Source organism: Bubalus kerabau, chromosome 3 (genome assembly GCF_029407905.1).
Source record: "Bubalus kerabau isolate K-KA32 ecotype Philippines breed swamp buffalo chromosome 3, PCC_UOA_SB_1v2, whole genome shotgun sequence".
NCBI classification, from domain to species: domain Eukaryota; kingdom Metazoa; phylum Chordata; class Mammalia; order Artiodactyla; family Bovidae; genus Bubalus; species Bubalus kerabau.
In genome coordinates this window covers 107,322,862-107,348,395 of record NC_073626.1, presented here as the reverse complement: position 1 = coordinate 107,348,395, position 25,534 = coordinate 107,322,862, and the positions used below count along the sequence as shown (strand labels likewise).

Sequence of the window (25,534 nt, the reverse complement as noted above, 5' to 3'; positions counted from 1 at the left end):
CTGGTATCAGTTTTTCCTGATACCACTTTTCCTCCTATTAAAATGCTTTTATTTTTTCCTAATTATTTTCGTGTCCACTCAACCAGAACATTACCACGATTTTAGCCTGGTTGTCTGTCCAACCAATGTAGAAGTACCAATACAATTGGCTCCTTAAAATATAATCCTACTTTAGGATTATATTGACTTTTAAAGCTGACTGATGACAGTTTTTTCTAATGTTGTACCCACTTGACCAGGTTAGCACTGAAGCATCTGTATAGGTGAGAGATGGAGACAGCACTCAGGCAGAAGCGGGTCTGTTTCTAGAAACTTAGAAGCTATATTTGCATTGCAAATGTTCTATTTTAAATGAGTAGATGTATTCATTTGAGGAACTTGTGGGCAGGAGCAGCTGAAAAGGATTATGTATTTGGGAAGCAACTAAAAGCCCTCTTGGTCCACCCACCCAATTTATTTTCTTTGTTTTCTTTTTCTGAAGTATTCTTTTTTCACAGCCACTCCTTTAAAATTTGCCCACGCTGGATTTTCCTGGCTGAATCAGACTCCTTCCAATAAAATAAATGTAAATAAATAAATAAACAGTGTTGATGTGTTGATTTTCTCTTTCTTCATAAATATTATATCCAATAAGTTATTAATACTAAACCTAGTTCAGTTGGCAGATGGCAGTGGACAAAGGAATTTTAATTTTTCCCTGTGGATATTGCAAGTAGAGGTGGGGGCTAGGACTCTGAACCAGGCTAATGAGGCCAAGCCAACATATTTGATAGTCAGTGGGACCAGCTTGGTTTGCTCTAAAGCCAATTTTATACACTTAAATTTGACCTTATTCACAGTTTTTTGGGTTTTTTTTCCCACTAAAAAAAAAGTTGCCAGTAATAGTATCTGAAAGTGGTGTGGGATGGGGTGGCTAATAGATCAAAGACATTGTGAATGAAAACAGCATATACCCTGAAAATGCTTAGTTGGCAATAGCATTTCTAATATAAGGGAGACCATATCGTATTGTCATTAGGAGTTTCTTAATCAAATTAAGGAACTACACAGAATTTGGGTGTATTATATTTGAATTGAAATCCTCTGGCATGAATACAGTAGTGTTGGAATATAGAGGTCCTAACTGATAAAAAACAAACAAACAAAAAACACACTGCAAAGTAACTACCTTCTTCCTCACCACTCAAAGAGGCGGAGACTTATGCCATTTTTGTACCTTAATGATAAATAGAGATGTCCACTCCACCAGGAGTTTTTCATAGAAAACTATGTATATTTAGAATAATATAATACTTTTATATTTTATCAGGATAACACTGTACTATGCAGAAATCTACAAATTCTGATATCCCTGTGGAAACACTGAATCCCACCCGCCAAGGCACTGGAGCTGTGCAAATGAGAATCAAAAATGCCAACAGCCACCATGACAGGCTGAGCCAAAGTAAATCTATGATCCTCACCGAAGTTGCGAAGGTCACTGAACCTGTAAGTCAGATACCCCAAGTTCCCTGATATAGAATTTTATAAAAAAGTAAAAGGGGGGGGCTAATTAACCGTGTTTTATTTGTTTTCCTAATGTGCATGAGAAAACTGTTTTTGTAATGCATTTTATCTTGCCTACTTATAATCATAATAATATCCCCAGTTGCAAAAGAAGAACTGGGCTTATTCCAGAGTGATAAAGTGGATTTGGAACTAGACTGAAGAGCACCTTTGACTCATTTTAAGGGCCTCCACTATCATGCTTCAGTGTCATAAAAATAATGAGGTTATGCTGGCATGTGGTGTTTGTACTTCCAAATACAGTATATCACTTTGAAAAGCCAGAGGCTAAAATTAGCTAAGAATAAACTGAGAAAAAAATATAGTTTTTAAATGTGAAAATCTCTTCCTTAAAAATCTTCCAACAATATATGATATTGGAAATTACAGTCTGATTTGGAATGAGTTTGAGCAGTGGAAATGGTGTGGCAATTTAAGGTTTGGAGAGGAAGCCATTTTGTCTCCATAATGTGTCATTAGGAAGATTTGAAATAAAATAGTTAGAGATGAACTCTACTGCCAATTGTGTCCCTGCCCCTGCACTCATCCTGAGCCACTAAACATACTGATTGCAATGAGTCTCCTCTGGTTAATTTTCTTCCATAATGGTGGTAACTTGCAGCTGAGGCCATAGGATGTTACAAAATTATTTATGCAATGTTAGCCACTCTTTTGGACCCCGGATCTGTTTTGTTGCTCACAGTGAGAGCAAGAGCAAGAGCTAGGTTAGCTGGGGATAGCCTGTGAGTCCCAGTCACCCTGCAGTAACATGTGAGCTATTAATTGAGTGTTCTGTTAATATCATAGGGGCCTATGAAATATTCAGCTCCCTAACTGAGTTATTAAATGAGATCAACTTGCTGAGTAGCATGTAACTGATTATATTTATTCCCTGTTTTTCACTCGAATTTCAAGTGCAGAATTAACCCACTACAATTTCAGGAGCCTGAGGAATATATGATTTTAACCATTCTTATTTCAGGTATTACAGACAGATGTAGCATGAGGAAGCCAGTGATTATATTTTGGAAGTGAGAAATATATCCCTAGATAAGGTTCTGAGAGAAACATTTTTCTTTCTTTCTTTTCTCATTTGAAAGTAGTATCTGCTGGGAGGCACAACACAGTCAGCCTGACTTTGAAACCTGCTAAACCGTTCCTCAACCATGAACTTGAGATAGTGGTTAGAGTAAATTATTGGAATCTCTATAATGTATTATCAGTAAGAACTGTACCTTTGAAAAAGTTTAAAAGTTAAGTATATTTAATGATGCCTAACATATTTTATTGGCTGTGTTTAACAAAAGGCACTATGCCGCAGTTGTTTTTGACAAGCATGAAAACATCACAGCATGAGACTGCAAAAGGAATTATGGAGAGAAATTACAAGTGATCCATCTCTCAATGAATTATCCACCTCAATAGCCCGCAGAACTCAGCTACCAATTAACACCTACTTTATTACATGTTGGGATGTACTTAATAACTTTCATGTGTTTATGCACTATTACCTTGACTGATGCCTCTTGTACAATTAGGCATAATTGGCATATCAATATGCAAAAGTTAAAAGGATTAACCCTCTTAAAACTAATGAGCATTTCTGTATCCAGCTGCTAAATGAGACAAAATTAGCATTTTTCACTTTTGGGCAGGATTTTATCATGCAGTTTCTCATTGTTGATATTACCTTGTTACATAACTTTAGTTTGGGGGGTTGTATGCTGGACTGCTGGAGAATCAGAGTTTTCCAAAGTTAAATTAGCTATAATTATCCCAGCTTTTGTTTCCGCATTCTTAGCCTCGGCAATATGTATTCCTCGATAAGGAACAAAAATAAAAGTTACTTTTGGTTATGTGTGCTCAGTGCATAATTATATAAAAGGGGTATTTTAGTGAGGATATGTCATTTCACCAAGAAAACTTGGCTCAGAGATACTGTATTGAAAGCTTGCCATGGCACTAATTTTCTTTCTGTCTCAGTTCTTTTCATCTCTTTTTTCCATGCACAATTTTCTGACTAGATACTGACAGAATGTAAAGTATTTTGGCATATTTATTCAAACAAGCCTGTTAAAGATATCTGCTCAAGCTAAACTAAGAACTTGATTTCTCAGAAGTTGGAAGTTGGGGTAAGGTCAAGGGGGAGATTTTGAACTTAGGGAAAGCGGGCGAAGATATACACTAAAATGTGTGCAGAAGTTCACATGTAGCATGATTTTCTGTAACAGACACAAATACATTTAATTTGTACAGAAAGAAATTGAGTATTTAGAAACTATATATGTATTATGTGCCCTATTTAATATATTTGGCATATATATACTATTTGTTACTGCCATGCCAATTATGTAAATTAACAAGGACTTAGAGTATATACTAACACAGTCTGATATTACATTACTATGATTTCACCTATAATAAAAAATGATAGTAATTCTAGTCAGATCTATTATGTAATTTTGTCATTAATTTATAAAGTCCTTTTTTAAATTTGATTAATTAAAATGTGTGTAGTAAGACTCTCATATAAAACTCTCATATATATGTCATAGGAGCCTATGTCCTTGATGTATTAAATCGAGGAGTATTTGAAATGCCAATATAAACATTTATGCGACCCCAAACTCTGCAAACACAGGTGAATTTACTTGTTGAATTAAAAGTTTTTATTGCCTAAGTGCTGCAGGGAAGCATTCCAGTAAAACAGGTATCAAGAGTCCATTAGTATTTTATTGGTGGCATGCATCATTTTCTTTAAACACCAAAAAATCATTTTTATGTGGCTCATAAGATTGACGCCTTTTCAAAATTCAAAGAGGCCACTTTGCTTTCTAAGAAATGTTGGAGAGATGGGAAGTTTGGACATGGAATGACATGGTTAGTAAGAAAATTGCGTATCTGTGAGAACGATCTGGAGGTTTTGTGGGGAGGGAACGCTCTTTGGTCTCAGTGATTTGTTATCTCCCTGCCCCCTGCCCCAAGCACCAGAGACCTCTTAAAGGTGGACTGATGGTTTACCCGAACATGCTAAATACAGAAGCAGAAGGCTGAGTGAGCATAAACAGGGGCAAGTAAAGTGTGGGGCGAAAAAGGCTAATGTGCAATCCAGCGAATAGCTAATACAAAAGGTTTAATGTGACTTTGATGTTATTTGTAAGAGGGATGCCCAGCCTACTAGACAGCTTGAAAATAGATATTAATGAAGAGTTTAAATAGCCCAAGTCAGGAAACCACAGACATAGGATTTGCAGGCAGGAGCAGTTCTGGCATTTAATACCAGTGTCTTAAGCAGCATCATGTATGAATATTCACCATTTCCAGCTTGTAAACCCCACAGAGTGCATCACTCCATTCATAGCCATCATAGACAGGAAAATGTTTTATTTTTATTAGTATTCAGATAAAGACTTAGTTCAAGCCATTTCTAAACATTAACATACAAGACTCCTTGTGCTTCTGTTAACAGTGTTCCTTCATTTTTCTTTTCAATACATTATAAGGAAAAAAAGGAAACAATTTTCCTTTGTTTCTTACTTCTGTGATTATAGGATACTTGCCAAAGTTGTGGCTAGCTAAAAAGGCAGACATAAAAATTGCTACTAAAAATATAAGCCTTCTGTTTAGCAGAGATTTGAGAAATATTATGAGGCTGTAGGACTTATCCCTGTTTACTTCAAATCAAGCTTATAGTTAGGTTTGAGGCTTTGTTTGTATAAATTGTCCTGAAGTGGATCCTGATATTCAATTAAAATGACACTAAATCACATTGAATTGATAAGACTTGGCATCTCAAACAAAGGTAATTGCCCGTATTGGTTTTATACAAAAATAGCACTGCTTGGAAAATGTGCAGCCAACACAGACTGTCAACTCCATTTATAGATCAATATGTGAAAACCATTGATCAGGCAGGCATGTATAACAGTAACACTTTGCATTTATTTGTTGTTTTTATACCACATTAAGGCTTACAGGATTATAGGCTTCCTAAATATTTTGACTTCCTCATAAATATATGATCTGTTGCATGTTAATTAAATGAGAATCTGCAGCCATTTCTAAAATTGTTTTTAGTTTGATGATTTCCTTTTATTGCTGTGGATCGTATGATCTGAAAATGGATTAGTTTCCTTTTGCGTAAAGATTATTAAAGCTTATTTTTAATGTGTCCTATTTAGTATAAGATGTGGCTGCCTTTTTGCTTTGAAAAATACAGATACAGAAAATTATTTTCTCTTAGCGAGTGGCTGATCTTTTTTTATTAACTGGGCATTCTCAGAGCTCAGGGTAGAATTATTTCCTGACATATTTTGCACATGTTGTAGATAACTGGTCTTCCTGATTTTTCCTGATAGAATGAATTTGTTTTCTTTCTTTTCTTTTTGTCTAGCTCTGAAGTACAGGCATCTAATCAAACATTGTGTGGAAAACAAACTGATCATCTCAATTAAATTCTAGACACACACAAATATAATTTGAATTCTATTTTCCTGATTGGAGAACAAGCCTTACAAACTGTTCTTATACACTGCATTCTGCAGTTAAATCTTTCTTATCTCATCAATGTAAGGACAGTGTTTTGTTCCTAATCTTTATCGAACTATTGTGGATGACATTTGTAAGCCATTTTGGTTTATGAGGAAAAGCTGGAGGACAGTGGAGTGAGACTCTCCATAGATCCAAATCTCAGATACGACTACGAAATAATTTGTCTTCCACTGCAATTTTCTTTGCCACTGAGAGGTCAGTTTTGCTGAGAAATCTTTTTATATCCTCTATATACATTAGGACTACTGCTTTCAAGAAAACACTTGGTTTTATATACGATATTAAAACAATAATAGAGAAACAAGTTTTCAGAAATAGCTCCCCTCCCAAAAAAAGAAAGAAATCATGATATTCAAAGGTTACCTAAGGTAACCAGTCTGCTGTAAAGCAGAAGAAAATATTTATTAGCTAGATTTTTTACTTTTACATAAAATGCCCTGGGGTGGGAAGGAGGAAAGAAGAATCAAAACCACTAGAGATTTCTTTCCTGTCCTTGCCATCCTATGTCATCTCATGCTGTGAAAATCTTTAACTCTGTTTACCAAGCACAAATTGGACATGCCAAAGGTTCGGGAAGTTTTCATTGACAGTGTAGAGTCTGTACTTCAAAGAATGAGCTGGGGCTCTTGAGTTCATGTTCGAGCTTGCGTGGTTTCCATTTTAACTTGAGCATAGCTAAATTTGTTTATAATCTCCTACTGATTGAACATGGCGCTGAATGTACATGAGATACATTTTTTTTTTTTTAAGTTAGTCCTCTGATTACTAATTTGAATCCAAAACTCTAACCTTGTTAGCATCTGGACTTATTTCCATAATAACAACCCCTTCAGAACCTACAAAGTAATGAATAATTGACAACAAATGAAATGTTTTGATAGTTGTCGGCACAAAGCATGTTTAATGTTTTGTGTTGCTTCCTAGCTAATTATGTAGATGACACATTTGTCAGACCTTGACTGCCATTAGAAACGTGTTTCCAGAGGGGAGAAAAACAGGCTATTCATAGAGTAATTAACTAGAATGCTCAATGACCTGTGAGAGATTCAAATCGCTGCCAGTTCAGACATTGTTTTGTTACAGAAGCAGAGGGGTAATTAAAATTCCAAATTACAGTCCTATGATGGAGCATTTGTTTGTTGACAGTATACTCTTACTCTAGTTTGTTAATTCTTTTTAAAATTGCTTCTAATCCATTTTATAGCTTTAGGAGTTCCGTCTTTGAATTTACTGACAACTAATATTATGGTAAATTGTACTTCAATGGGGTACTGCCCGCCTCACAGTTTCAAGGGAGCACAAGGTGGGTGGGATAAAAATAGCTCCTTCCCTAAACTGATATATCAGGTGCTGTCAGTGGGAATGCCACTAAACTGGAACATCTTGTTAAATACTGCATTTCCAATTCTGTATTAGGGGGAAATGTCCTGGCAGAAAATAGAGAGATAAAAAGGAAAGCAATGATGAACATCTAAAAAGGAGGAAAAAATGCTCTCCCAACAAGAAATGATTGATTAAGGTGTTTTATTAGACAAGGAGGAAGAGAGAGGAGATAGGGCTGAGGATGATGGGGAAGGTGTTGAGATCAGTGCAGAAGATGTCTGTATGAGAGCTCTCTTGGATCACTCAAAAAACGGGTGTTTCTGCAGCAGTAAACTCCATCTCAGGTCAATAATAAACTGTAGGACAGGGGTATCACGCATTAATTTTTTTCACAGCGTTATTGGCATAGTTTACAAATCTGGAAGGCTAACATAGTCTAAAAAAATCAGCTCAAGAGAAATATTTATTTAGGTTGCTGAAAGTGAGAATATAGTTTTATTAAAAAGATCTGACAGAAGTCACACGGTGTTTGATGCAGGCGAGCTGACAGAGGCATCCAGTGGGCGTTGATTATCCCCAAGTCACTGTCAGCTAGGATTGATTTTCACTTTCTCCGTTTATGTAACGGTTCCTGTAATACAGCTGACCCCGAATCATGTTACCTTGTCATTTCTCTGCATGGATCAAGAAGAGATGAGCTGAAAATAGCTAGACACTGACCTTGAACTTGCCAGAAAAGTGAGAAGTGACAGTGGGGTTTTTCTGTAGTACATGTACAGAGATGAAGGCAAACTGTGCCTTGTGTTGAGTTCACTGCAGCAGCACAAGGGGGCAGAGCAGTACTAGGGATTACAGGTAAAACTGCTTCTGCACCAGCATGTAAAGCCTCTGAAATACCAAGTTGAGACAGAGGTCTCATTTTTACATCTTCGTGTAGACATAAAGGAGAATTACTGATGAATCAAAATCTCAGGTCCCCTGATGTTCATAATCAGTAATCTTAAAGTGTACATTCTAATTAAAAAAAAAAAAAAGCTTACCTAATACTCTGTGTGGCAGCAACTATGCTTTTCCACCAAATTATTTGCAGCATCTCTTATTTAATTCATATAATACTCTTCATGCTTAAAATAATTTTGGAACCACAGTGACTATTATTAAGGGGAAAAGTGAAAGTGAAGTCGCTCAGTAGTGTCTGACTCTGCAACCCCATGAACTGTAGCCTACCAGGCTCCTCCGTCCATGGGATTCTCCAGGCAAGAATATTGGAGTGGGTTGCCATTTCCTTCTCCAGGGGATCTTCCCAACCCAGGGATCGAACCCAGGTCTCCCGCATTGGAAGCAGACACTTTAACTGCTGAGCCACCAGGGAGCCTTATTGAAGGGGGGTTTATGGCAAATTCCTAGGATGATATGAGTCATTTCAGGTACAGTTGTATCAGAAGCTGGGAACAGTCTTTTTAAACTTAGTTGTCGTGGGTTAGTTGCTAAGTTGTGTCGGACTCTTGTGACCCCATAGACTGTAGCTCACCAGTCTCCTTTGTCCATGAGATTTCCCAGGCAAGAACACTGGAATAGGTTGCCATTTCCTTCTACAGGGTATCTTCCCTACCCAGGGATCAAACCTGCGTCTCCTGTATTGCAGACAGTCTCCTGAATTGCAGGCAGATTCTTTACCACTGAGCCACCAGGGTTTTTTACACTATTAAGTATCAAAACCCCAAATTAAAATTGGACAGTGTTATATGATGATTATAGGTGCAAAAAGGTAAAATGCAAGCTGCTAAATAATGTTTGCCATTTGATTTATGTTTTTATGTGCCTTGTACATTTTCCCATTTTAATACTTGCCTCACTTTTCAAAAATTTTCTTTTCTTAGATCATCATTATAACTTTGATTAATCTAAAGCACAGTGTGTTCAGAATATTGTCCTTTGATTGTTAGCACTTAGTTAAGTTAAATCATTGTTGTACTGATGCGGAATGTTTCTTATAAATGACACTTGACTTGCCAAGTGAAGCAGAGAACTGAAGCAGATTGAGAAACAGAAGAACAAACACTGACTTTATCCCCTAGGTTGTAAGTGCCTTATGTAATGGCAAAATGGTATCTTTGTGTGCATGGTTGCACAATAACATTGCAAACCTCTACAGTAATAAGATCCTTTCTTGCCTATAGTGGATTCTTTCTTTGTGTTATACATGTATAGTAAATATACATACCTACATCTCTCACTTCAGAGTGAGAGGGACATGTATATAAAATTTATATATTTGAGCTTATTTTTATATCCTCAAAATATAAAAGGAAAAAGAGCTACATACATATATCTACAAGCTGAAATATCCAGATTGCTACAGTACTCTTTTTTGCAATAGATTTAACTCAGGACAAACAGACAATGTTAGATCTGAGAAATAAGTAGAATTCCAATAAATTTCAAGAATGAAATAAATAGATCATTTGGTTGCCAGAAATGAGGTTGAAAATATTCAGAACAACTGTGTCATCAGAGATCTCTAGTACCTTGTTTTTGTCCTCACATAGAAGATGATAACTTGTGTTGTTGAAGCATAAGTCCTCCAAAGTAGGTCTTGGAGTGTGTGTGTGTGTGTGTGGTATGTAGGAGGGGTGAGGATAAGGCAGATTTACAGTTACAAAGTTGATGTGTCTAAAATTGATGTCTTGAAGGCAAATCCTGAGGAAGAGTCACTTTCCTTTAGAGTCACACAATCTACATTGCATTTCTGTTCCTCAGAGTGTGTAGGGACCTCGTGTGTGCCCTTTCCCAGGTGGTAGGAAGCCCATCTCTAAAGAGTTGATTAGCTTCTGCTTCTGAGAGCAAGGCATATGTAAAGGTGTTGGCTGCTAAAACACTTCCCCAGAGTTGTCATTCCACCACCCTTCAGTGTGTAAGGCTTTTAATAAGGGACTCTAGTCCCTCATGTGTTCAGATCCAGTTTATTGTTACCATCTGTTTAATTATACTCTCAGGTTTGTGTTGGGAAGCATGAAAGTATGTTATCCAGCCTTTGAATCCCTGTGTTCCTAAAGAGATGTGGCTAAAGTGCATGTCAGTTTTCAAAGAGCATATTAAAAACTGATAAGCAGAACCATCTCCAAACAACACTATGTAAGAAAAAAAGACATTTTTTATATTAATGCATGTTGCATGTAATTAGCAGATGTACACTGATGTGGCACTTTCTCCCAGAAATGATGCCATCTTCTTTATGCACAAACTCATATGCTTCTTCTTTGTGATGATGGATTCTGATTCCCATTCACTTCCAATTCCCTGGTAATAAGTTTATTGGGGAAGAGATATGGAATTTGAGTTGTAATAGGATGTATAGCTGTCATATGCCAAGCAAGTTTAAGGATATGATAAATTGGGAGATAAATAATATCCTCCAAAAATGAGAAGAGACTCTTTGGGAAAGGTGAAAAAACCCTAGAGGAAGTTGCTTTATTCTTTCTCTTTCTCCCCCTCATTATTATTATTGCATTCCATTTTTTTTTTTTTTCGGAGAAACACCAGCATTTTTTTTTTTAATGGTAGCTCCTGTAGTCACCATGATATGGTACATTTTTCCCCATGTAAATACCTTTGATAAAATTACATTGACTGACCCAGACCTCTCACTCATTTATGTGCAAATTATTTTACATACCAGCTTTTGGGTGAAATAAAACTTAAAACGAAACAAAGCCAAATTCTGGTCTTTAAGCATCAAAATGTTGTAGAGGTCTGGCTCTGAAAACCAAAAGGAAATAAATTAAATGTTTATACTTTCTAAATAAAACCAAAAAAAAAAAAAAAGACAATGGCTGCTAGTGTTTTATTTCTTTTGTCCCTGAGGAGATGATCTCAATAAGCTAGTTTCCCTGAGATTCGAAGATATTTGATTAATAATGTGTTTGAAAATGTCCAGAAGTACTAGTCTTATTTTTATTGTGAGTGCCTTCCACAGCACCATAAACACAAACAACCATGGTACTGTTCCTTTTTTTTTTTTAATTCCTTCATGAGGAAACCAGTGCTGTTCTTGCCTCATAATCTTGTTTCTATGGAGGAGCAGGAGGAGGAAGAGTGATGGCACTAACTTTCCTCCACTCCTTTTGGACACCTGACCTGCTTTCTTTCCCACAGGGTAAAAGGCAACTGCAGACTTCGTATTTCCAATGAGAAGGGACATGTGTCTCCTTGCATTGAATTGTCTTAGATCATATCATGTAGCACAAAGTGACCCAATAAAGGAAGACAGGAAAACAAAGTGACAGTTTTGTTGGCTCAAATATAAACACCGACATCGAAACATGGGGGCAAATCCTAGAGGTCCAACCGCCAGATCACAGGAACTAAATAGCAAGAAGTACTGCTAAGTAGTGATATTCTGTACTTAAATAAAATGTGTTCAAGGTGTAGTCAATAATCACCAGGGAAAGGATAATGAATAAATAAGCTTAGTTCAGGTTAGACGAACTGATCCATGAGAAAGTGAATCTAGATTTGACAATACATCACCCACTGTGGTCTTGCCTATGGATCATAGCCTGACAGTGGGTAACCTTACATGACAACATCCTCTTTCACTGTGTATTATTGACAGTGTCCATGCCAATAACACGTGATCAAATAGAAAGGAAAGAACTTTACATTCCTGGATGTGCTATCTTTAACCTCAGTACTTTTAATATTATCCTTTAAAAAAAGGAAAAGAAATTTTCTTTCTTGTCTTTAAAGTACTAATGAATAAGGTTTTACTGTCACACAGCTTATTAATTTGGCATCTTTTTGGTTCTCATCTATAACACATTTTAGATAATAAAACCCTGAATATAAGGGCGCATTATAGTGGATAATGTTCTTGCATAACAAAAATCCTAGAAAATGTCATCCGGTAGTGTGTTCTAAGGTCCCTTCATTAGTAATTTCCTGCTCACAAAGTTATGATCATCCCAACGCAGCCTCTGTTTGTGTCCCTTTAAGAGACCCCAGAGTGGAAATGGGTGAGCAGGTCAACTACTTTCATCCGCTCATTCGTTAGTCCATTCTTTTCCATTTGGCAGATATTTATTGGCAGCTATCAAAGACTGCTTTGAAAACTGGGGACACAAAGCATAAAGGTTCTCTGTTCTCTTCGAGTTTACATTCAAGTGAGGTAGAATCTGGGTATAATACCCCAGACTCATCCTGTTTGCTTCCTAGATGTCATCATCATCAACACCTGCTCTTCCTCATTCTCCATACTGATACTAGCATTGCCTACCTTTCACCTTGCCACAGATATTGTATACAGTGTTTAAAAGATACTTATGAAATAGCAGAACTTCACTGTCTCTTCCTATAGATGCATTTCTGTGGGTTCTAAGTCCCAAACAAGAGTTTTTTGCTTTTTTTTTTAATGTGAAATTGTGGAACTCCAACCTGATTTTAGCCTATTAATACTTTAAACTCTCTTTTGCACACTTTGATCTATTTCCCAAGTAAATACAATAGCTCCTTTAGCAAATCCAAATTTTTAAAGTTCTTTCTTTGGTAACAAGTCATGGTACAAGTGTTCCCAACTGGTTCAGTTTATAATGCCTTTTTATTCATCACCCATTCTTAGTCCCTCTTCTGTAGTTTTCGTGAACTTATTACATATGTTTAACTGGAGTAGTTGAAATAATAATTTTATGACTACAAATTAAAGTGTTAGAATGTATACTTGACATCTAGGACGTTTATGCTTTCAATATGAAGACTGAACACAGAACTAATTTAGAAGTTTACAGAGCATTCAAAATTTTCACCAAGTTCTTGACTCTTCAGTAATTTTTGATGTGATCTTTGCTGTTGAGATCTGACTGAATATTGTCCTCCAAGTACCCATGCTTTGTTGAATTTTCTGGGGTTAATCATGGAAGGAATGATTTAATTTACAGACCTACCTAAGTGGCCCCTATCAGTGTTATCCTCATCTATTTAAGAGGAACATGCCATCATAGTCCTTAAAACACATCACTGTCTATGACACTAATGTGCTCCTACACTGAAGCAAAGGGGATAACACTAACCACAAAGCAAAGACCAGAGAGCATAGGCTCAGTTGGCAGAATGAGCTATTTTAAGGCTTACTCTATTCAGGAAATAAAAAGAAAGAAACAAAAATGTTTTGAAGAATAATTTCTTCAAATTGCATAGACAAACTAGGGCCAAAATACAGTAATATCCAGGTTTTGTAATAAACCAGTCAGTTGACTAGTTTAAAGATTTAGCTCCATGTAGAGCAAAGTGACTCCTAGATATTTGTGAATAAAGGCATATTTCCCTTACTGTGTTTCACTCTATGTCACATCATAGACTGCCTTTTTTTGTTTTTGTTTTTTACAAACTGAAAGTTTGTGGCAACCCTGAGTCCAGTGAATTGGCGAGATTTTTTCCAGCAGCATTTGGCTATTTCATGTGTCTGTGTCACCTTTTGGTAATTCTTGTGATATCTCAAAATTTTTCACTATTACTATATTTGTTATAGAGATCTGTCTGCCATCAGTGATCTTTGATGCTACTTTTATAATTACTTTGGGATTTTTTAGAAATAAAGTATTTTTTATTTAAGCCATGTACATTTTTTTAGACATAATGTTATAGACACAATAGACTAAAGTATAGTGTCAACATAATTTTTATATGCACTGGGAAATCAAAAACATTTGTGTGACTAGCTTCATTGTGATATTAGCATTTTGCAGTGACCTGGAATGGTATCCGCAGTGTCTGTAAGGTATGCCTGCACTTGGTCATGCACAAAATAGGTTCTACTGAGACTTCATAGTTTCTTAATTATCTCATGTGTGCGTAATTGGACAGAAGTCTTGTCATGAGTATGGACAAGGAAACCCAAACTAGATACTGGATGCATTAAAGAGATCCGTTTGCACCCTTTGACTGTCAATCTGAGCTTTTCTCTACTCATGTTGACCTTTCAAGTTCTGAGCTCCCCACCTTCTGCCTGAGTGCTTGCTGAAGCCAGTCTTGGGAGGTCTTTGCTTTCCAAGATCACTAATGTATACTTGGAACTCCAATGGCTTCCTTTTACTTATGCTTCAAGGATTTATTTAAAGACAGTATCAATTTCATATATACTTGTGACAAGAGGCTAATGGTCTAAAGTAGGGTTTGCAAACAAGTGAATGAACCAATTTTGCCCATAGGTATTTTTCGCATGGGATTTTGTTTTTAAAATTTTGAATTTGTTTCTGGCTTACTTCACTCTGTATAATAGGCTCCAGTTTCATCCACCTCATTAGGACTGATTCAAATGTATTCTTTTTAATGGCTGAGTAATACTCCATTGTGTATATGTACCACAGCTTTCTTATCCATTCGTCTGCTGATGGACATCTAGGTTGCCAGGTTTGATGCACGATACAGGATGCTTGGGGCTGGTGCACTGGGATGACCCAGAGGGGTGGTATGGGGAGGGAGGTGGGAGGAGGGTTCAGGATAGGGACCACATGTACACCCGTGGCAGATTCATGTCAATGTATGGCAAAACCAATACAATATTGTAAAGTAATTAGCCTACAATTAAAATAAATAAATTTATATTTTAAAAATTTTAATTTGAAAGCCCTTGGTTGGAGTAGCAATGTCTCTCATCAATTTATGCTATCTGCTTGGCCCTGAAGAGATTTCAGTTTATAATCTTACAGCCTTTTCAGTGACTGACTATTTAGAATTGAGAACATAATGTGGCAAGTCAGAAGATGACAATTGTTAGTTATCAATTTGAAAATTTAGAAGATGACAATTGTTAGTCATACATTTGGAAATGTAGTCTCTACCACATTTCACTGAGAGTGTGAAAACATTCTGTTATATAGCTAAATATGAATTTTCTTATTCAGATTTTTTTCATGTGGGATTAATTTCAATTTTAGACTTGCACATTATTATAAATTAACAAACAACTTGCTGCCTTTTAGAAAACACTAGATTATCTCTGGAAATAGTGTTCTTGTTACCAAGTTATAAATACTCTGTTTATTCTGGTTTATCTGTAATTTAACTTCTGTGAAGTTTGTTGAATATTTCTTAAAACTTGATGATAAGCTGCTTTATATTTAAGTGAAGCAGTACACTTCTAAATATTATAAAAAAGAATCACACCAGACCCTTAGAAATGAGAAATTATACTATTTGACAGTTTATAATATTATACAAAATTTAGATCAACTTATATTTGACTAATCATCTTATTACTTTTTTACTAATTACTTATTACATTTTTACTAATTAAACTTAATTTGAAAGCTATTAAACTTTTTTAGAATTTTTATTTCTTTTTCAGTTGACATGTAATATCCCATAAAAAATGAAACACAGAAAAAATGAACCTTACAAATAGTCTCAACGCAGCTCCTTATAGCCAAATTTTTTTTTTTTTTTTTTTTTGAGAATAGGCTTTACCAGGTCAGAAGCTGTGTGCCTTTATGGAGAGAAGATAGGTTCACATAAGGAAGAGAAAAAGTTCTTTGAAACGAAGATCAAAGGGCTCTCAGAGATCTTTAGACTTGCATCTTGCATGCTGAAACAGACCCCAAAATGTGTTTTGCCTGTCCCAGTTTCCTTCTTGTTTTTTTAATTGAACTGGCATTTTAACATTGTGAACTTTCACAAAAATTTGTATATGTAACACATCTCAAAATATCAGACATTCTGGCATCACAGGGCATCATTCTGGCTCCCCAAAGAGTAGGCAGTAACCAGCTAAAGGTAAATAGATGCTGCCCTGTCTAGATGCATCAAGTAGCCTCTAGTTCACCACATTTAAATCCAGGTTCCCTTCACTGGATCCTGTTACCTACCTGACATCTGAGTTGGCAATGTCAGCTTTAGAGTTTCCATTCCAACATTTTTTAAATGCCCACTAAGGACAAAGGAAAGCTGTGTTATCATTCAGGTAACCACAAAACTAATGTTTCCATTGACTATAACTTTTCTAAGTTGCCTCTTCCAGATGAGAATAAGGTTTGGAAACAGGAAGACGTGGTTCATTTATGTACCGAAGTGGTTATTTACATAAATGAGACTTTGGAAAGCATGATCCTCTGCTGATTCCCAGAGACACTAATTAATGCCCCTGTGGCACACAAATCTCCAGTGACAAATCAAAGATGCAGTCGTGGGGAGATGTGGCAAGCCTCTGTCCCTGAAGTGCCCCCTCCAGGTCCAATCAGAACTGTCAGGGCAAGTGTCGTACAGAGGTTGTGATGCTCTTGTTAGTTACGAGTTGGGTACATGTTCAGTATTTTGACCAGTAACATTTGACTCTAGCCAGGACTAGAATTATTTTTAGGCAGTGTAACCCAGGCATAAATCATCCTCTCAAGCACTTCTACATGATGGGTTACCTTCAAAGTGCTTTACCACTGCATGGAAGCAAACTGGAGTCTGGTGATTATAAACACGGGTTAGTGCTGAGCAGACATGGGAAAAAAATCCAGGCTCTGCCGCTTACTTACTATGTTACTTTGGACAAATTTCTTGATGGTGTGGGGGCTTCCTAGCTACATTTTTATTTTATTTTAAAAAATTTTTAATTGAAGGATATTTGCTTTACATTAGTATGTTAGTTCCTGCCATATATCAATATGAATCAGCCACAGATATACATATGTTCCCTCCCTCTTGAATCACTCTCCCACCTTCCACCCCATCCCACCCCTCTAGGTTGTCACAGAACACCAGCTGTGAGCTCCCTGCATCATACAGCAAATTCTAACTGGCTATCAATTTTACATATGGTAATGCATATTTTTTTAGTGTTACTCTTTCAATTTTTCCCTCTCTTTCCTTCTCCTACTGTGTCCACAAGTTTGTTCTCTATGTCTGCATCCCCTTTGCTGCCCTGCAAATAGGTTCATCAGTACCATCTTTCTAGATTCCCCATGTAGGTGTTAATATATAATACTCATTTCTTCTCTTTCTGACTTACTTCATTCTGTATAGTAGGCTCTAGATTTATCCACCTCATTAGAACTGACTCAAATGTGTTCCATTTTATGAATAATGAATAATATTCCATTGTATATATGTACCACAACTTCTTTATCCATTCATCTGTTGTTGGACATCTAGGTTTACATCTTAGCCATTGTAAATAGTGCAACAATGAACATTGGGGTACATGTGCCTTTTTAAATTATGATTTCTTCAGGGTATATGCCCAGTAGTTGGGTCACATTGTAGTTTTATTCCTAGTTTTAAAAAGAATCTCCATACTGTGAATGTAATAATATCAGTTACCTATAGACTGATGAAAATTAAAGGAGACAATGTCTATAATAGGCGCTCATGGCAAAGAACCCACCTGCCAATGCAAGAGGTGTAAGTGATGTGGATTTGATCCCTGGATCAGGAAGATCCCCTGGAGTTGGGCATGGCAACCCACTCCAGTATCCTTGCTTGGAGAATCCCATGGACAAAGGAGCCTGGAAGGCTACAGTGCATAGAGTCACAAAGAGTCAGACATGACTGAAATGACTTAGCATGCAAACAATGTATATAATGTACTAAGTATGACACCTGAGCACAAGTGTTTAGAAATTGTAGAAAATTGCCATTATAATCATGCCATTCATTTAAAAAGGTTGTACAGACCTGGCTCTGTAGCTTTGATATTTCCTATGTCCCCTCTGCCATTTGACCAACATCTTCCAGCAAACTGGCTCCAATATTCACCTGTGTTCAAAAACATTTTGATTCAACCATCTTGAGCTCTTACCCAACCTATTCTGGGTTTATTTAAGCTTTTAATTCTTTGACAAAGATCTTCTGATATCTGATGCTGTTTTTAGAATAACACCTGCTGGTATCCATCCTCAGCTATGACTCAGGGTGAGCTCCTATGTTACAGTAATATAAATGTTTGCCATTTGGGTGCATCTGCTATGTACCTAGCACTGTGCTAAGTGCTGCAATGGAGGAGAATTGATTAAACCCTCACACCAAATTTAAGTGATGGAACTGAGACATAACTCCAAGGATGGCTGATACCAAAGTCCAAGTTTTGGCCATTATGAGTCACAGTCTGTATTACAGCTCCTAACCCTGAAGCCCTACCTTGCTGTTGACCCCATGGTGACATTCTGCTATGTTCAGTCTGGCCCACAGAACAAGCGAGAAGCAGACATACATTTTCCTTTTATGCCAATTAAAATTTTATTCAACTTTAAAGAGTGAATTAAAACTCAGTCTCTTACCCAAGGGTTTCTCAACTGGCTTTTCCCTCATCTGAACTCCTACAGCAGTTATTCATTTGATTAATTATATAACTTTTCATTATGCACAGCTTTAATGTATTTCTTTATGCTTTATTTTGAAAATGTATCCCTCTTTATTATAATTTAACTTTTTATTTTCATATTATATAACCCCTACTAATATGAAAATTCCTAGAAGTTGGAGATTATACCTAACCTCAACTGAACCTGACTAAAAATGAGCACTTCACATGTTTTTAAAAAAATTTAAAGTGCTTTTAAAAAATGTAAAATATTATGCGGCTAGTAACACCTAGTGATATCTCTTCTAATTTCTGAAGAAATTATCTCTGTAACAAAAATATATAATTTTATTTGTATAATAATAATGAGGGAAAAAATATAACCTAGGGATATCTTATAACCATAAAACTAAAGAAGTTGAATTGAGAGCAGGAAAAACCCAATAGCCGATCTGAACAGTGAAGTCATCATTGCATCCACTGAGGCCCAAGTAGGTAGCTCATCTCTTTGACGCCTTCATTGTGATTCAGAAATAATAGTTTGCTTGCTGGCCAAACACTAGGAAAGAATCCCTGTGCTGTGCAGGTGTTGTTTTATGAAACAACCAGAATTCTGTTCTTTATCCTTTCCCCACCTTATTATATCCACCCAGAGATTGAAACTCCCAGAAAACACTATTGTAGAGATAATAGAAGACTGGCAGTAGAATAAGGCATTTAGTAACCATAAGTATATTTCCAAAGGTGGAGCTAGAATTACCATAAGCACTGATAGAATGGTGGGCTTGAATTTAATTTTATATATATATATATATATATATATATATTCTGCTTTATTGATTATGCCAAAGCCTTTGACTGTGTGGATCACATTAAACTGTGGAAAATTCTGAAAGAGATGGGAATACCAGACCACCTGATCTGCCTCTTGAGAAATTTGTATGCAGGTCAGGAAGCAACAGTTAGAACTGGACATGGAACAACAGACTGGTTCCAAATAGGAAAAGGAGTATATCAAGGCTGTATATTGTCACCCTGTTTATTTAACTTATATGCAGAGTACATCATGAGAAACGCTGGACTGGAAGAAACACAAACTGGAATCAAGATTGCCAGGAGAAATATCAATAACCTCAGATATGCAGATGACACCACCCTTATGGCAGAAGTGAAGAGGAACTACAAAGCCTCTTGATGAAAGTGAAAGTGGAGAGTGAAAAAGTTGGCTTAAAGCTCAACATTCAGAAAACTAAGATCATGGCATCCGGTCCCATCACTTCAAGGGAAATAGATGGGGAAACAGTGTCAGACTTTATTTTTCTGGGCTCCAAAATCAGTGCAGATGGTGACTGCAGCCATGAAATTAAAAGACGCTTACTCCTTGGAAGGAAAGTTATGACCAACCTAGATAGCATATTCAAAAGCAGAGACATTACTTGGCCAACAAAGGTCCATCTAGTCAAGGCTATGGTTTTTCCTGTGGTCATGTATGGATGTGAGAGTTGGACTGTGAAGAAGGCTGAGTGCCAAAGAATTGATGCTTTTGAACTGTGGTATTGGAGAAGACTCTTGAGAGTCCCTTAGACTGCAAGAAGATCCAACCAGATCTGGAATTTCTTTGAAAGGAATGATGCTAAAGCTGAAACTCCAGTACTTTGGCCACCTGATGCGAAGAGTTGACTCATTGGAAAAGACTCTGATGCTGGGAGGGATTGGGGGCAGGAGGAGAAGGGGACGACAGAGGATAAGATGGCTGGATGGCATCACTGACTCAATGGACGTGAGTCTGAGTGAACTCCGGGAGTTGGTGATGGACAGGGAGGCCTGGCGTGCTGCGATTCATGGGATCGCAAAGAGTCGGATACAACTGAGTGACTGATCTGATCTGATATACATAAAATTGCATTTAATTATGTATATATTCATAATTAGTATATAATTATATGTTACATATAATATATTGTTAGTGTATAATTATACATAATTAGCATTTAATTATATATAAATATAATTAAATAATATATACAATTAGTCCATTACGTTAGAGGAACAAGGCGGGGATAGCTGAGGATATTCCCACCTGTAAATAGCAGCACTATACTAGTCAGTCCTATTGACTAAACATTTGATGGAGAATTTTGGTTACCAAACAGTTCTCAGGCTGTATCTAATTTCAAGATGGGAATTCCACTAGCCATCTGGATAATGAATTCAGTCCAGAAATAGTCACATGATCTTTGTTACAATTAAAGATTGCATTTGGCCCCATGGAACAGAAAAGTGGAAATATTCACTTAAATAACTAACGGGCTTCTTTTTGTGTATAGCAACAATGCACACGTAGTGACTACCAGGCAGCTGTAGTGCTCGGCTAGACAAAATATCAGACACAGGCTTCTTTGGCTCACCCTCCTTAGAATGCAGTTTATTTCCCATTGCTGATCTTCTCATGGCCAGCAGATGGCTGCTTTACCTTTAGTATTTCAAGTGCATTATAGGCAGGAAAAAGACAAGCTAAGGGCAAAAGGCCTGTGCAAGCTAAACCTACTGTCTTTTAAATAGCTTCCACAGACGGTCCATTCACTGATTTCTACTTATATCTTGTTCAAAACTGTATCACATGTTTAGTTAATGTTTAGCTTCAAGGAAGACTGGGGTGTAATTTTTTGATCAGAAGACTTCCCTGCTGCAAACAAAATAATACCAGATAGAGATAAGGGCTAATGAAAGATCAGAGTTAAAGGACAGAATGAAGTAGAGTGAGATTGGAGTGGAGCTGTTCCTTAGATCACACAAAGCTTTGTAGTATACTCTAAGAAGTTTGGATTTTATTATTTGATGCATAATTAGAGGACACTGAAGGATTTTAAGCAGATGAGCGCCCCTGTTTGGTGGAAAATAGGTTGAGAGAAGAAGAAAGAAAATGGGAGTGCTATTAAGGATTTCAAACTCTTCTTGATCCAATAAATCATGGTAACTTGTGCTGGATTGGTTGAGTGAATATAGATGGAGGAAAGCAATTTAAGAATATTTTAAACATAGAATTGAAAAGACTTTGAGATGGATTGAATGCAGGTAGAAAAGAAGTGGGGAGGTTTCCAGGTGTTTAGCTAGAGAAACTGTATTAATATCCGTGCCAATCACTGAAATGGGAAGAACCAAGAATAGACAATAGATCTGACAATGTGAGATTTCAAGTCATCAGATTTGGTTATGGAAAGTTTGAGATTTTAATGACACATCAAAGTCAAAGTGTCAAGGTGACAATGAATTATGTGAATTTGTAGCTCAGAGAATGGGCATGACCTAGAGATATAATTTTTATGTCAACAATCAACAGATAATATTTAATGCCACATGTATAACAAAGAGCCCATCAGGATAAAACATAGACATTAAAGAGGATTTAAACTTGCAGGGTAAACCTGCAAAGAAATTGATAGAGTGACTGGAAAAGTGAACATGAACCAAGAGAAGTCCATGAATTTCAAGAAAAAAGGGGTGCCTGAGAATTTTTAAAGAAAAAAAATATATCTATATAAGTACACGTATTTTTTTCATATATGTCATTTAAGTGCCTTTAGATTCAGTTTCTTTGAAGGCAAAATTAATTCCTAGTAATTGGAAATGAGGCAAAACTAGTGGCTCTCAGTGTTGGAAATTATGACCTAAAGATACAATAAAAACAGAGGTGTCATTTTTTTCATGTGTATTTTAGACATAGTTTATAGTCATATATGAATATGAATCCATGTACAAGCACATTTATCTATATACATTTTTATGTGTGCTCTGATCAAATCTAAGCAATACTACATATCTTTATTTTTTTAAAACATTATTTTTCTTTTCCTGGTAGAGGAAAATTCAAAATTTATTTTTTACTTTTAACTTTCCCTTAAGAAGTATAGTTTCTGGTTCAAGAAAAGCAATCTCTCATTGCAACATCACAAGGACTAGGAAAAAGTCAGAATGTCTGGAAAATGATAACGGGTTTAAACATGTGAAACAAATGTTCAAAGATAGAATCAAAGGGCAAACATCAAGGTGAAGATAAAGAAATAAATGATACAGAGATAATAAAGATAATCCACAAAACTAAACACACACACACACACACACACCTCTAATTTTATCCTGAGTAAATTGAGTGGATATTTTTGAACTTTGTTTTTCATTTACAGTTTGCCCCAGGATAAAACGATAAGCTCTATTAATCAGAAAAGGTTAATGGCATATTATTTCTTTGGTAGATGGATAACAGTTTCTGGACCAAGTTGTTTGTAACTTCTGTCCAAGTGGACTATTGTACCTTAGCAGCAAATCACATGAAAATGTCAACCATGTGTTTGATTTTACCCACTTTACAGAAAAAAAAAAAAAGAAAGAAAAATCCCACAGGGAGCATTATAGGATAATAGAATATGTAAAATGAATCATTTTTTAAGGGGTCTTTTCCAATTCTATTATCCTTGGTTGAATTCCCTTCCCAATTTGGCCCTCAGATATGCATTTTATTATTGGAAGATGTGTTTGTGGCAAGGGTACTAAGAGCTCACTTTGCGTTAACTCCCATTTATCAAACAATTCCCTCTCACCCAAAAATTCCCAGAGTAGTAACTACTAGCAATTCTCCTTTATTTGTACTCTCCATTTGTACCTGGTGAATTCTATATTATATTAATTCATAAAACCAGCTCTGCCAGACTCCCTATGGTTACAATTATTAAGGCTGTAACTGAAATGATATTTCTCATATTGATCTTCAACCAGAAGTTTTTGTCCCGAAGCTTTTGTTTCACATTAAGACACTAATGATCGCCTCCACCAAATGAGCAGCTTAATAGTCACAAAAAGCTGAATGAAAAGATTTTGATCATCACCTTGGAGAGCACTGTATTCCAACATCTTTCCCGTCCATAATTGGCAAACACTAACAGAGCTTTCAGTTTAAAAAAACAAACAAAATGCTTTAAAGGAACTTTTTTTTTTTCTTTTTACAAAAATCATCTCTGTTTTCATTTGTTTTCGCCAACTATTTTTAGCTTTACATACTCTGTTTGCTTTCCAGGTCATATCAAGACTGTTTGCCTAGGGATTATTTTTCATATTCTAATTTTTAACAGTGTTTCATTTTTTTTCTATCTATGAGAACAAGATGTTGTGAATACAGTTAAAATGACAGAAATTAGGAAGCACTTTAGAGTGCCTATTTGATGTGTTAAGAGAATTGATACAGATTAGTCAGTGTAGACGCCCCCACATCTGGAGGGACAGAGGAGCTACTTGATGGTTCTTCCATATTCATATCTCCTCCTAGAAAAATGTAGAATAATGACTCTATAATGAAGCTTTTATACAAATACAGTGTATCCTGAAAAATATTAACAATATTTTTGAAATTGATCAAATGGGGAAAAAATTTTCTTTAGGTATTAATTAGACATATTAACGTTATTCACTCCACTGTTAAAATAGTAACAACACTACTGAGACTCTGTATCCAAGTTTTAAATCAACTTCATATTGTAGACTATTAATTTTCCTAGGAACCTACAGATGCATAATTTAAAAATGGATACTTTGCAGTGGTGGACTTACATATACATAGAAAGAAAACTAGAGAGGGTTAAAAAACATCAAGCTGAATGTTTATGGGTCATTAGATCTTTAATGCATCTCATGGGCTCCTAAACCAATGAACTGAGAGCCTTGGGAAGCCTCTAGGCTGACCCAAGTGGAAGAAATGAGGAAGAGCACAAGTATTACCAGTGCTCAATGCTATTAAATATTCACAAAAGACTAATTTGGAAACGTATTAACCACATAGTAAGTTAAGGCCCATCACGGATCAAAAACTAAGTTTTGGGACAGAAAGCAATTGTTGGAAATGATTGGCTGATATTCAGGGAGGAAAGAGTGGAGAGAAGACTGATAGAAAATGACTTGATAGCCTTTTAAGGCCTGTGATTGGCAGAGTTCCCTGTGATAATGATCTGCTTCCCTTAGTGTTTCTTCTCTTAGGAGACACACGCCTGAAAAAAAGAAGCTCTGTTGTCTCTATGGATATGGAGCAGGCTTGTACATAGACTGAAGGAACAAAATTACCTCCACCATTTTTATTCTTGACCACAGATCCTGGGGTGAATAATGCTTTCTAAAATCATCTTCAGAAGCCACTATAATTTCTTTACACTTCAGACTTCTTCCTTGAACTTGGAAATAAGTACAGAATTTTTAGGGTGGCCTCTCTACCACAAACCTTCAGTATCTCGAGGGCTATGAAAAATGGTCATCTTGAAAATCCAAACTCATAGCAGATGTAGTTTCAATAAAAAAAAGAAAAAGTCAAATTTAAGTAATAGAATCAGATATCTATTTGAATAATAGTAATAATGTAATAAATATAAGTGAGTAATATAATGTATGTATGTGCTGTGTGCATAGTTGCTCAATTGTGTCTGACTCTTTGTGACCCCGTGACTATAACTCACCAGGCTGTTCTGTACAGGGGTTTTCTCCAGGCAAGAATACTGAAGGGGGTTGTCATGCCCTCCTTCAGAGGATCTTCCCAACCCAGGGATTGAACCCAGGTTTCCTGCATTGCAAGCTGATTCTTTATGGTCTGAGACATCAGGGAAGCCCAAGAATATTGGATTGCATAGCCTATCCCTTCTCCAGGGGAACTCCTTACACAGGAGTTGAACTGAGATCTCCTGCATTGCAGGCAGATTCTTTACAGCTGAGCTACCAGGGAAGCCCAATATAATGTATCTAATACCTTAAAGAAAATTATTATTATATAATACATTAACAATAAAATGCATATTACTATCT

At 36.3% G+C, this 25,534-nt stretch overlaps 1 protein-coding gene across 1 annotated transcript in view; it reads left to right on the top strand.

Moving 5' to 3' along the window:
- Positions 1-25,534, top strand: part of ARHGAP15 (Rho GTPase activating protein 15) — a 700,001-nt gene that overhangs the window by 31,809 nt on the left and 642,658 nt on the right. The window contains exon 2 of the mRNA XM_055572678.1: positions 1,310-1,488. Within this exon, the coding sequence (XP_055428653.1) occupies positions 1,324-1,488 (165 nt within the window). The 5' untranslated portion in view covers positions 1,310-1,323. The remainder of the gene's footprint in view (positions 1-1,309; positions 1,489-25,534) is intronic.